Here is a 13,587-nt window from a genome sequence, read left to right as displayed (position 1 = left end):
CAGTCATTTTAAGTCATTTCCTACTTTTCACTAGCTCAAAAAATGCTTCTTGAGCATTCTTGCATATGTTCCCGTGTGCACAATGACTAAAGTTGTTTCTCTTGTTCCCTCTCGCTGTGTCTCTGTCAAATAAATAAATAAAATCTTTAAAAAAAAAAAAATTTAAATTTCTATTCAGTAGACCTAAAAGCAAAAGATAATCCACACACCCAGTGAAGAGATTTGCAAAGCATATAACATAAAAACTGTAAGTAAATAAGTAAAAGATAAAACAGCTCATTAGAGAAATAGGCAAAGGATATGAATATGGAGTTTACAGAAGAGGGTATTCGAGTAAACATTAAAAAGATGTTCAAATCATTAAAATCAGGGAAAAATAAAATTAAAAATTAAAAAATAAAATAACAAGGGGCACCTGGGTGGCTCAGTCGGTTGAGTGTCCGACTCTTGATGTCAGCTCAGGTCTTGATCTCAGGGTCAGGAGTTCAAGCCCTAAGTTGGAGCCTGCTTCTCCTTCTCCCTCTGCCCCTCCCCCCTGCTAGTGCACGTGTTCTCTCTCTCTCAAATAAATAAAATCTTTAAAAAAATAATAAAACTATCGGGGCTTTTTATTTCTTTTTTTTTTTTTTTTAAGATTTTATTTATTTATTTGACAGAGAGAGACACAGCGAGAGGGAACACAAGCAGGGGGAGTGGGAGAGGGAGAAGCAGGCTTCCCGCCGAGCAGGGAGCCCGATGTGGGGCTCAATCCCAGGACCCTGGGACCATGACCTGAGCGAGCTGAAGGCAGACACTTAACGAATGAGCCACCCAGGCACCCCCAGAAATTTAACATTTTAATGAAGTCAAATTTATCTTTAAACCTATGACTTATCTTTATCTCTAAAAGATATGATTTGTGCTTTGTGTGCTTAATAACACTTTAAAAAATTTTAATTCCAATATAGTTAACATAATGGGTTATATTAGGGCACCTGGGTGGCTCAGACGGTTAAGCGTCTGCCTTCGGCTCAGGTCATGATCCCAGGCTTCTGGGATCAAGTCCCGCATCGGGCTCCCTGCTCCTTGGGAGCCTGCTTCTCCCTCTGCCTCTCTCTCTCTCTCATGAATAAATAAATAAAATCTTTAAAAATAAATAAATAAAATAAAGGGTTATATTAGTTTCAGGTGTACAGTATAGTGATTCAACAATTCTGTACATTACTCAGTGTTCTTCATGGTAAGTGTATACTTAAGCCCCTTCACCTATTTCACCCATCCCCACCCAACTCCCCTCTGGTAACCATCAATTCCAGTTTGTTCTCTATAGTTAAGAATCTGTTTTTTGGTTTGTCTCTTTTTTTTTCCCCTTTTATGAACACTTTTCTTAAGATGAAAAAAAATCTGTATTTTCTTCTACAAGTTGTGAAGTTTTCTTTCCATAATTAGGTCTAATTGACCTGGAATTTATCTTTGTGTATGGTATGAGATGAGCATCTAATTTTACTTATTTCTACACGGGTAATTCCCCTTTCTTCACCTCTTGTAACATACCTCTGTCTTAGGTCAAAGTTCCATATATGTGTAGGTATATTTCTAGGGTCTATAATCTGTTATCTTCCTGTATTCTTACACCAGTTCCACTACTGTAACAACAAGACCTTAATAGTAAGTGTTGGTATCTGGTAGAATTAGTCCTTTCTTTGTTGTTCTTCAAAAGCATCTTTGCTATTCTTGGCCCTTTATTTTTTCTAATTTTTTTTTTTTAAGATTTATTTATTTTAGAGAGACAGCATGAGCATGCACAAGCGGGGGGGACGGGGCAGGCAGAGAGAGAGGGAGAGAAAGAATCTCAAGCAGATTCCCCATTGAGCAGGGAGCCTGCCATTGGGCTCAATCTCACAACCCCGAGATGATGATCTGACCTGAAACCAAGAGTCGGATGCTCAACCAACTGAGCCACCCAGGCACCCCTCTTTCTTACTAATTTTATAATCAGATTATCAGGTTCCTCAAACAAACAAACAAAACAAAACTAGGGCTTTCAACTGGCACTGCATTGGATTAAGATAAATTTGTGAACTTACATCTGTGTGATGGTGAGTTTATCCATTCATGAACATGGTTTATCTTCCCACTTACTCAGGTATTCTTTCATATGCACTATATATTTCTTGCACCTCGTTAGATTTATTTCTAAATACCTTATAGATATTTTTATACTGTAAGTGAAATCACTTTTCCTGTAACGTTTTTCTAATTGATTACTATTGATAAAAGAATGCAATTTTAGTGTTTCTTGTCTTTTGGCAACCTTGATGAATTATCTTATTTTTAATGATTGATCTAAAGATTTGCTTTAATATTTTTATGCAGACAATCATGGAGTAAGTCTTCTTTTGCTTCCTTTCTACCTCTTACATATCACATTGCCTTCCCTTATTGCAATGATTAGTAACTATAATATGGTAGCTGAACGAAAAAGTGATTACACAGTATTCCTGTTTTGTTTTTGCCTTTCAATGGAAATCCTTTTGAAACCCCAACATTAATTATGTTTGGTGCAGGGTTTTATTGGCTCAAGAGTTTGTTGTTGTTTGTTTTTGGAGAGAGAACACGTGCATGCACATGTGCACACACACAAGCTGGGATGGGGAGGGAGGGCAGAGGGAGAGGAAGAGAGAGAGAATCTTAAGCAGGCTCCACGCCCAGTGGGGCTTGATCTCAGGACCCTGAGATCATGACCTGAGTCGAAATCAAGAGTCAGGACACTTGATCAACTGAGCCACCCAGGCACCCCTCTTGCTGTTTTTGTTCATGAACAAGTGCTAAGCTTTAACAGATGCTTTTTCTGAGCCTACCAAAATGACTGCCTAACACTTGGTTGGGACCTATTGATTATAATGAAATAAATTTCATGTATTGGCAGGCCAGAATTTTTTTTTTTTTTTTAAGAAAGAATATAACAGAGGACCAAGATATTAGATATTGTTTAGTAAAACTTTCATTTTAGCTGCTTACACAAACACACATATATGTGCTCTGAGTTGCTAAGTAAAACATGCTTCTTACAGTGTATTGTATACAAAAAAGTTTGAAAGCAACTGATCTATACTATTTTGAAGCATGAAAAACCACTATAAAGGCCAAACCTCTTACTGTAAGGTTTTCTTAAAAATAAATAGCACAATGCTTGGCTTTTGTTCATTTAAAAATACTCAGCTTTTCCTGTTATCTTTATCTAAGTAATAATGTTTTAGGGGCACCTGGGTGGCTCAGTCGTTAAGAGTCTGCCTTCTGCTCAGGTCGTGATCCCAGGGTCCTGGTATTGAGCCCTGCATTGGGCTCCCTGCTCAGCGAGAAGCCTGCTTCTCCCTCTCCTACTCCCCCTGCTTGTGTTCCCTTTCTCGCTCTCTGTCAAATAAATAAAATCTTTTTAAAAAAATAAAAAGTTTTAAATTTATTTTAATATTTTAAGTATTATTATTATTATTAACATAATAAGTCCTAATCCCTTGATGGAGAAAATGACCCACATTCACAGAAACATCTGAAGTCACTAAAAGTAAAAAAGGAAACTATAAATTTCTGACAAGGATTCTTTTTCAAGGATCACTTCTATAAAATGTTATATGTGTATTTCTAGGGTGAGGGCATACAGCTTCCATCATGTTTCCAAACATATCTGTGACCTTAAAAATGGACAGAACCTCTACTCCAAAAAGTTCAATGTTAGTTTATATTTCTTTTAAAAATCATTTTTTTAAAAAGACTATTTTAGAGAGAGCGAGCGTGCATGTGAGTGTGTGTGCCTGCACGAGTAGGGGGAGGGTCAGCGGGAGAGAATCTCAAATAAAGTCCCTGCTGAACACGGAGCCTGATGCGGGGTTCAATCTCACGACCCTGAGATCACGACCTGAGCCCAAACCAAGAGTTGGACGCTTAACTGACTGAACCACCCAGGCGCCCCTAGAAACTATACTTCTAAAATCAGAAGGTAACTTGGCATTTGCATTACTTCTATCACATTTTCTGTACTTTAGTACTGAGTCTGGCTTAGTCATCTCTTAACTGTTTATATTACCTCATACTTCACTAACTGCCCAGCCTTGTCGGTGGTTTATTAAAAACAAGCATGCCCTCAGAATCCATCCACACATATATGACCATTCAATGTTTCTCTTCGCCCATCACTCCTAAAACCTTCCTCTAGAACATTTTTTTTTTTTTTAAAGATTTTATTTATTTATTTGACAGAGAGATACAGAGAGAGAGGGAACACAAGCAGGGGGAGTGGGAGAGGGAGAAGCAGGCTTCCTGCAGAGCGGGGAGCCTGATGTGGGGCTCGATCCCAGGACCCTGGGATCATGACCTGAGCCGAAGGCAGACGCTTAACGACTGAGCCACCCAGGCGTCCCCCTCTAGAACATTTTAAGATTGTTCCTTGCTTGCGACCAGAAGTAATATCACCCATCTTATTCACCGGATTTATTTCTGGAAGATTTGTGGCTGCTTCCTGATTATGCTGATTATGATTTGTCACCAGTGAGGCTATTTAAAAGAAAGCAACTCTCAAAGAGGAGCTCCAACATGTTCTGCACAATAGCAGCATTGTTGGTGTAAGTAATCTACCCTACCAGAGAGACTACTTAAAGGACAACAACCATTTGGATGTAATTATTTTGAAATTTGTTTTTTTTTACAACTCACAGCCCCTTCTTGATATACCATGCATGCCGACGCTCTCTACAAAAGCCACCTTTCTTTCTTTTTTGGGGGGGGGGGCAGGGAGGAGCAGAGGGAGAGGGAGAGAGAGAATCTTAAGTAGGCTCTACACCAGCACAGAGCCTGACATGGGACTCAATCTCTCCCAACCCTGAGATCATGACCTGAGCCCCAAAATCAAGAGTCAGATACTTAACCAACTAAGCCACCTAGGTGCACCCAAAAGCTACCTTCAAACAACTCAGCATTACATAGACATTTTAGGGACCACAGTATTCATCTTAGCAATGATGTTGACATTGAGTGCCAAGTATGGTAAGTCTAAAGAATATAATATTACTGCTTCTAGTCACAATGTTTAAAAACTCCTATAATTCTCTCTTCCTCTCCCTCTGCCCCTCCCCCTGCTTGTTCCCTCTTTCTCTCTCTAAAATAAGAAATCCTTTTAAAAAAATTAATTAAATAAATAAATAAATAAAAACGCCTAATTCAGGGCACCTGGCTGGCTCAGTCAGAAGAGCATGTGACTCTTACTCTTGGGGTCATGGAGTTTGTGCCTGTTGGGTGTAGCAATTACTAAAAAACAAATAAATAAACTTAAAAAAAAAAAAAAACTCCTTCTAATTCTGCAAAGCTATGCTAATTCCCTGGCTGCTGTTGGGATATACTAGAATGGTATCCAAACTGAAAGAAAGCTGTCTTTATAGTCTTAAAAAACGTTCCCAAATTAAGTTATATAAGATGCATAAATTTGTAAGTGCACTGAACAATCTATTATTTTTATGCCATTTTATAATCCCTAAAGCAGTATTTTAATCATAGCAACCTGTTAACAACGATTACATCTGGTGAGTGGGACTGGCAGGAGTAGATGAGGAAAAGAGAGCTTTTGTTTTTGCTTTTTTTTTTGAAAGGACTTTTGCACTGTTTAAATATTTAAATTAAACATGTACTTTTTAATGAAAAATTGAATAAAGAAAAAGGGTACAATTATGAAATCAGAATCCCCACATTGATGTTATTCTACTCCCTGTCATCCCCACCTCTAATCTCTTTCCAGGAGATTGCAGCACTCTGAGAGCAGGGACCTAGTGGGTCTTCTACAGCGTTCAAGCTCCCACAGAGCCATCCCCATGAGGGATGCTAAGCATGTGTAGGGAGTAGAGGTGGAGGTGATGGGAGCAAGACAATTCAACAAGCCTTGAAGTGAGCATTTAAAAAAGCACTTCTATTTGGAAAGTAGACTTCAGAATACAAGGATCTATTCTCTCTTTGAAATGCTACTTAACCTCTATTCACACCTCTAACTGCTGTGCTCCTTAAACATTCAGACCCCTGTTTGAATGATGGCCAGAGTAGTCCTCTAGAGGGTTAAATAATTGCTTAGGTCATTATTACCATAATTTTGAGAATATCATCCCAAATTTTATGTATGAAGTCCATTGCCAAGAGCCCATCTGACATCTTTTTGAACTACCAGCCAAAATGCTAGTCACCTGTTAGAGTGACTTCACTCTTACTGCTTCTAAACTCTGAATTCCATTTTATATCTTCTTATCCAACAAACTTGCTTCATAGTTGATCACTCTTCTTAATAACCCATCACTTTCTCCATGAAGCTCATACACCTAAGCTTCAGCCTCATTTCAGGTCACAAGCCACAAATATAAATGCCTACACAGGGACCATTAACATTAGTGTAACATAGATAACATTAAGTGTAGGGGTACGGTAAGCAATAACAGGGAGTACCAACAATAGAACAACCTTTTCTCAGGACTGTGAGTTTATAAAGAACAGGGTACTAGGAATGGGGAGTTCTAAAATCCTCTAATCTGAACTGTAAAATACAATACTGTGAAAAGAGGCCATGGGTTTAAATGAGGTCAGAGAAAACTAATGCATGAAAGCCGCTGTTGACAAACCTGTCCCAAATTTGCTGAAGGGATGCTTGGGATTCCCCGTAGCTTTTTCCAACTGAAAGAGTCTCCAGGCATCGTTCATCACATTCTTCTCATGTTCTGAATCAACTGCATTCACCTCTCTGTCTTTGCAACTCTCATCAAATAAGGGGCACAGGAAAAACTGTGCAAACCTAAGGGTGTGAAACATAATTAACAATTCAAAAGCTGTTATTTTAAAAGAGTGGCCTTTAAAAAATATGTTTGAAACTTAACAGATAAGAAATATGAATTCTACAGAACCAAAAAAACTACCATTGCTACCAAGAGAAAAGAAATGCGAAATAAGTTCCAAGTAACAGAAGAAAAATATTAGACATATGTAAATTCAGAGAAATCAATCTACCCCAGGGATATTAGTGAAAATACACTCAGTCGACACACTTCAGATGCCAATCCCAAGTCCACGTTGTACCTGGGCTTCTAATTAACTGGTTACAGATCCAGAGGTTGCCACCACCCCCTGGTTCAATTATTTTGCTACAGCAGCTCACAGCACTCAGAGAAATGTTTTACTTACTAGATTACCAGTTTATTATAAAAGGATGTAATTCAGGAATAGCCAGATGGAAAGGATGCACAGGGCAAGGTACACAGGAAGAGGCATGGAGGCCACTCTCCCCAACCTCCATGTTTTCACCAACTTAGAAGTTCTGCAAACCCTGTCCTCTTGGGTTTTTATGGAGGCTTCATTACGTGAGCATGACTGATTAAATCACAAGCCATTGATGACTGAACTCCAGCCCCTCCTCCCACTCCTGGAAGGTCTAGGGACAGGAGTGAAAGTTCCAACCTTCCAATCACAGGGCTAGTTGCCCTGGAAACCAGCCCCCCTCAGGTTACCTAAGGGCTTCCCCAAAGTCACCTTATTAACATACCAAAAGACACCTTTAATACTCTCATCATTTAGGAAATTCCAAGGGTTTTATGAGGTATGGGCCAGGAATAGACAGAAAAACCAAATATATATTTCTTAATATAAGTAAAAATATCACAACAGCAAAAAGTCAAGGCAGACTTACAAAGACTGTAGCAATCTATTTAAGATATGCAATTTGGCAAGTCATGAAAATCCTTCTTATGTATGGCTAATTCTCCAAAAAAGGAAAAGGCAGGTGACAGTTCTTGGGCAAATCAATCTTAAATTTACAGTTTTAGGTGCAACTGCAATAAGGTTCAGACATTTTAGGACAAACTAAGTGACCTACATTTTTAAAAATTTCTTTTTAAGTAGGTGCCACGCTGGGCGTAGAGTCCAACATGGGGCTCAAACTCACGACCATTAGATCAAGACCTGAGCTGAGATCAAGAGTTGGACACTTAACCAACTGAGCCACCCAGGCACCCCAAGTGACCCACTTTTTAAAGGCTCTATTTGAATATCTTTTATTCTTATGGAGAAAAACAAACTTTAACTAGTGGGGAAAAAATAATGGAATGAAAATCCTATGACACAGTAGTTTGACTAAGACACAATTGTGGGCTTTTATAAAATATTAAGAGAATTTAAAAATTTTAATAACCAGTGATTCAACAAATAACATGGCACGTAACTCTAACATAAGTAATCAAATGCTTCTCTTGAGGCTATCCTTTAGTAGTAGTACCAAAGTTTAAACTAAAATAACTTTAGGGGGGCACCTGGCTGGCCCAGTTGGTTAAGCGTCTGCCTTCAGCTCAGAACATGATCCCAGGGTCCTGGGATCGAGCCTGCATCAGGATCCCTGATCAGCAGGGAGTCTGCTTCTCCCTCTGCCTCCCCCACCCTGCCCCCACTCATGTTCTCTCTCAAATAAATAAATAAATAAAATCTTTTTTAAAAAATAAAGTAACTTTAGTTATAAGTTAACTCTCCTGTATCAGGTTGCAATTTAAAGCATGATTTCATATAGTGAATCTTAAGAAACTTTAGACCTCATCTTATAAAAACAAGATCCAGAATTCAGATGAAGCCACAAGCAGAGGTTGTCTGAATAGGGCCTAACAGGCTCCTGGATCTATAGACATCTCAGCAACTGTACTTCACAGTTCAGCTGCCAGACAGACTGTAATCACTACTTGATACTTATTTTATGCACATAGTAAATACGATACTATGCTAAGCACTTTACACATACCAATCCAAAGGAAAACTCCATCTATCTGGAGCCTATAATCAAAGATACATAGATACAGATATTTCTGGACATGTAAGCTCTTTTACCTATCTCAATATGCTTAAGCTGGGAAAAGTGCCTAAAAGCTACATATCATAGCTGGATAGGTCCAAGTAAAAGGGTCATGATAACGACACAGTATAATCAATATTTTAAAAAGATGCTCTTATGAGGTGCCTGGGTGGCACAGTCCATTGAGTGTCAGACTCTTGGTTTTGGCTCAGGTCATGATCTCAGGGTCGTGAAATGGAGCCCCATGACCATCTCTGCGCTGAGTCCAGTGTCTGCTTAAGATTCTCTCTCCCTTTCCCTCTGCCCTCCCTCCACGCACATGTTCTCTCTCTAAAATAAATCTTAAAAAAAAGAAGATGCTCTTATACAAGTGTTTTTGTTTTGTTTTTTTTTTTAATCCTCTGAGTCAAGTAACAGACATCCTCCATCATACAGAGATTATAATGAACATCTGCTGTAGCATTTGTAAAGCAGGAAATTAAATTCAGTGTATGATCCCAGGGAACTCATTAATGGAAGTCTTCTGGGAATACATACAAAAGATGATTACACCTCAAAGCTGCTGCCTAAAGACTGAAACATAACTAGAATAAGTAAGAAACAGGCTACTATGACCCAGCCATGTATCCCAAACCCATGTCTCTTCCCTGTTAATGTTCTTTCCGCTAAGGAATAAAGTCAAACTACTAGGTTTTTTAAAAAATGTGATGACTATTATTAATGTAAGTAAGCAAATAAAGCTATTACTAAAACTGCTAAGTCAAAATTCATTACAGACCCATCAAAAAGCTGCAGAATTGCACCTTCTCGGCAATAGAGAAAACTATAAAAAGTTATCAAGGAAAAATTACACTTTGGATAATGAGTCAAATCACTAATATGACAAAAAATTACAAATTGTAAGCTGTGTAGAAAATTGACCAAAAAATTAAATCGGCCTAATGGAGCTTGCTCCAGAAAATACTTTCACAAAACGTCCCCAGGGTTGAAACAGCTGGTCAAAACATTCTGTGTCACACAATGAGATATCACCTCACACCAGCCAGAATGGCTATTATCAAAAAGACAAGAAATAACAAGTGTAGGCAAGAATGTGGAGATAAAGGAACCCCTGTGTTGGTGGGAATGTAAATTGGTGCTGCCACTGTGGACGACAACCCTCAAAAAATTAAAACTAAAACAACCATATGATCCAGCAATTCCACTTCTGGGTATATATCCAAGGGAAAAAAACCACTAATTTGAAAAGATATAAGCACCCCTATGTTCACTGCAGCATTATTTACAATAGCCAAGATATGAAAACAACCAAAGTGTCCATGGATGGACGAATGGATAAAGAAAATGCAGTGTATATACACAACGGAATATTACTCCGCTGTAAAAAAAAAAAAAAAGAATGCAATCTTACCATTTGCAACAACATGGATGGACCTAGGGGTATTATGCTAAATGAAATAGGTCAGACAGAGAAAGACAAATATGATCTCACGTATAGGTGGAATGTAAAAAAACAAAACAAAACTCATAAATACAGAGAACAGACTGGCAGTTGTCAAAAGAAAGGGGATGTAGGAGGTGAGTGAAAGGAGTCAAGAGATACAAACTTCCAGTTAGAAAAGTCACTGGGGATATAATGTATGGCATGGTAACTATAGTCCATAATAAGGCATTGCAAACCTGAAAGTTGCAAAAGAGTAAATCTTAAAAGTTCTCATAAGAAAAAAATTTTTTGTAATTTTGTATGATGACAGATGGTATCTAGACTTATAATGGTGATCATTTTCTAATGTATACAAATATTGAATAATTATGTTATATACCTGAAACTAATACAATGTCTATTATACTTCAATTAAAAAAAAAAAATTCTATATCCACTAAGTATCCCTGAGACTAGAGTAACTATAGCATTCTGGAATAGGAGCATGTTTGAAAAGAAATCCATGACACTACTACAGTTTATTCTTCATGACATGCTTCATATGGAATACCAGTTAGAATGGGGAGAGCTGGTGAGAATTTTATAAGTCAATAAAATATGTAGGGCTAAAGACTGGTTTAAAGTCACACCATTATTTTTCCTCTACCACAAAATATATAATATCACCCATTATTTTTTTCTTTTTTATAAAACACAGGGGGAAATACTGGTTAAAATACTTTTTGTTAAGCTATAAAGCTGTGAAGACATCTTCGTAAAAATAGTAACTGTTACTACTATTAATGTAATAAAGTGCACAAAGTTGGAAAATTCATACGGTATTCAGCATTACCTGTCTAGGGCACCTTCTAGGTGTTCGTGGGAAACATCAAAATAGTAATTGGTGTGTTCTCCGCTAGTAAAGGCATTTGAACTTCCTGCGTGCTCACTGAGAAACTGGCTGTATTCATTTTCTTTAGGGTATTTCTTTGTTCCCAAAAATAGCATATGTTCACAAAAATGACTTAAGCCAGCAATATTTGGCGGATCTGACAATGAACCTGAAAGAAAAGAAAAAAATACATACCACAAATCTTTTTTTTATGTTGGAAGTTATAAAATACGGATGGATTGCAGATGATGTGGAACTTCCATTAACATGACAACTCCGACCACACAGTCAGAGAAAGTTAGGCACAGGCTGCTCTAAAACGGTTCTGTTTCCATTCTAGCCTTAGCTTTTGATATTAATTAGGTGGTGACTTTGGGCAGATTACTTAAACTCTCTGGATGTTAGTTTCCTCACACATCACACTGGAGGAAAAGAAAGAGTTGAAAATTCACTGTTTTATAAGAGCTAGAACGTTCTAGCTCTGACATTTTATTGCAGGAGATAATACAGTGTAGTGCTAAGAGCATAGGTTTAGGGTTACCAGCTCTGCTGACTGTGAAATTGTGAGCACAATACCTTATCTTGCCGCAGTCACTTTTTCTATATATACCTAATCTAGAGAGCTGTGCGAACTCAAATCAAATGATACTTGCAAAATGCACTATGCGGTACTTGGCAATAATTATTTGTTCAATACATGATGGTTATTACCTTATTTTCTCAATTTTAAAATGCCATTGAGTTAAATAAAAGCTTTTCAGAGAGGAAAAAAAGAAACACACCTATGTACATACAGGTAAGAATCAATTGATTAAAGCCACATTAAATTTAAAAGGAAATGTGCACACAAGAATCTAGAAAATATGATTATTTCCTAGTGTACCAAAAGTGTACAAAAGCGAAAGCATTACCACTGCTAACTGAAGGATTGGAATTAATTTCGTTGCTGCTAGGTCACCTTAGCTGAGAAACTAACAAAATGTCTTGGTAAATAAATGTAAGATTATTTGATTTTGACATATGTAGATTGCCAATAGCTGTACAGGGCTATTGTACAAAGTAGGGTAGATCAAACTGTAACTAGGAGGTCTTTATTTGCACACATATGGAGAGTTCTAATAAATCTCAACATTAGATCAAGAAAACAGAACCAAGCTCAATTCACAATTTAAATTGTACCTATGTGCACATCAAGTGCTGCTGATGACTTATCCGTGGTCGGATCACTGATGAGAAGTACTTTGATACCATTGGCCAGCTCTAGCCCACGGTATTCTCGCTTGTCTTCGGGAGATTTGATAATGTGATTTCCTAGTCTCTTGATAGCTGGATTATTCATCTTGCTGTAAGTCTTCTCTTGGAAACTAAAAAGAAAAAAAAGTATTAATTGTTGCATTGTGGCTTAATTTTTTTTAAAGAATAAAGAACAATATCAAGCAAACCCATATAATACATCATCAGATAAAAAAATATCTGGAGAAAACTTTATAGCTCATCTACAGGGTATTAATTCCTCTCTTCCCTCTTACCCCTCATTCTTGTTAGAGAAATGCTAACAATATTGTTTTTGTGGAGTCCTATTTGATCTAGGAGAGCACCTGGGATGGATGCGTATTTGAGACAGGATAGGCTGGGTGATGAGCTGGTCAGTGGGCTGACCTAGAATGGGTTTTTAATTACCAATAACCACTTCCCCACATATTTCAGAAATATTTACTAAAGTAAGATGTGAGGTTGTGTAAAGGTTATTATAGGACCAAGCCAAACATTGCTCAACCTGATGATATTCAAAGATAGGACAGAGCTAGAACTCATGGGTCTGATATGCACATGCTCAGAACATAGGGGACGACAATTACCAATGAGAAAAAAAACCTGTGAATTCCTGATACAAATAAGAGACCTGGGCTAACCTATGAAGGCAGAAAAAAAGAAAGAAAAAGTATATTCAAACAAAAAGTGGGAAAGATCCCAAGTAATTTTTATAATCTGGTGAAGTAGTCCTCTCCTTTCCTCTCTAGGAAAGCTGAGTTACCAAGATGGGAAGAGGCTGTTAGCACACAGAATTCTGTAGGAGTACTGTCTGGTATTAGTGCAAGGAAGAGATGTTCCAGAGTCTGGGATTATGTATATTTTTGAGACTAAGAGTATATGCTATTTTTGTCTATGTTGGGGATCATACAAGAGACAAAAATAAGCCTCTTATCATCAATAGGCCAATAGACTAATCGGGTAAAGCCCAAAACATCTGAGACTACAGAGGAAAAATGACCCTATGCTAGCATATTTTCTTCTTACCTGGAAGATAAAAGAAGTAGATCTGTCTGCTCCTTAAAGACTGACAGACGTCCAAGATTTAAAGGTAAATCAGAAGGGGCATAAATAGGCATATTATTATCTTCAATAAAACCTTTATTTTTCGTGTTAAAATATATGGAA

The 13,587-nt window shown here is 37.6% G+C and overlaps 1 protein-coding gene across 3 annotated transcripts in view; it reads right to left on the bottom strand.

The window, feature by feature from the left end:
- The window catches only part of IDE (insulin degrading enzyme), a 114,322-nt gene that overhangs the window by 63,045 nt on the left and 37,690 nt on the right, over positions 1 to 13,587 (bottom strand). For all 3 annotated transcript variants that reach the window (XM_036079075.2, XM_078077359.1, XM_078077360.1), the window contains exons 2-4: positions 12,328 to 12,512; positions 11,110 to 11,317; positions 6,630 to 6,799 (exon numbers count right to left, since the gene is read on the bottom strand). In XM_036079075.2, coding sequence (XP_035934968.2) covers positions 6,630 to 6,799; positions 11,110 to 11,317; positions 12,328 to 12,512 — 563 coding nt within the window. The remainder of the gene's footprint in view (positions 1 to 6,629; positions 6,800 to 11,109; positions 11,318 to 12,327; positions 12,513 to 13,587) is intronic.

This window comes from Halichoerus grypus, chromosome 7 (genome assembly GCF_964656455.1).
Source record: "Halichoerus grypus chromosome 7, mHalGry1.hap1.1, whole genome shotgun sequence".
Lineage (NCBI taxonomy): Eukaryota > Metazoa > Chordata > Mammalia > Carnivora > Phocidae > Halichoerus > Halichoerus grypus.
This window is presented reverse-complemented; position numbering and strand designations above follow the sequence as displayed.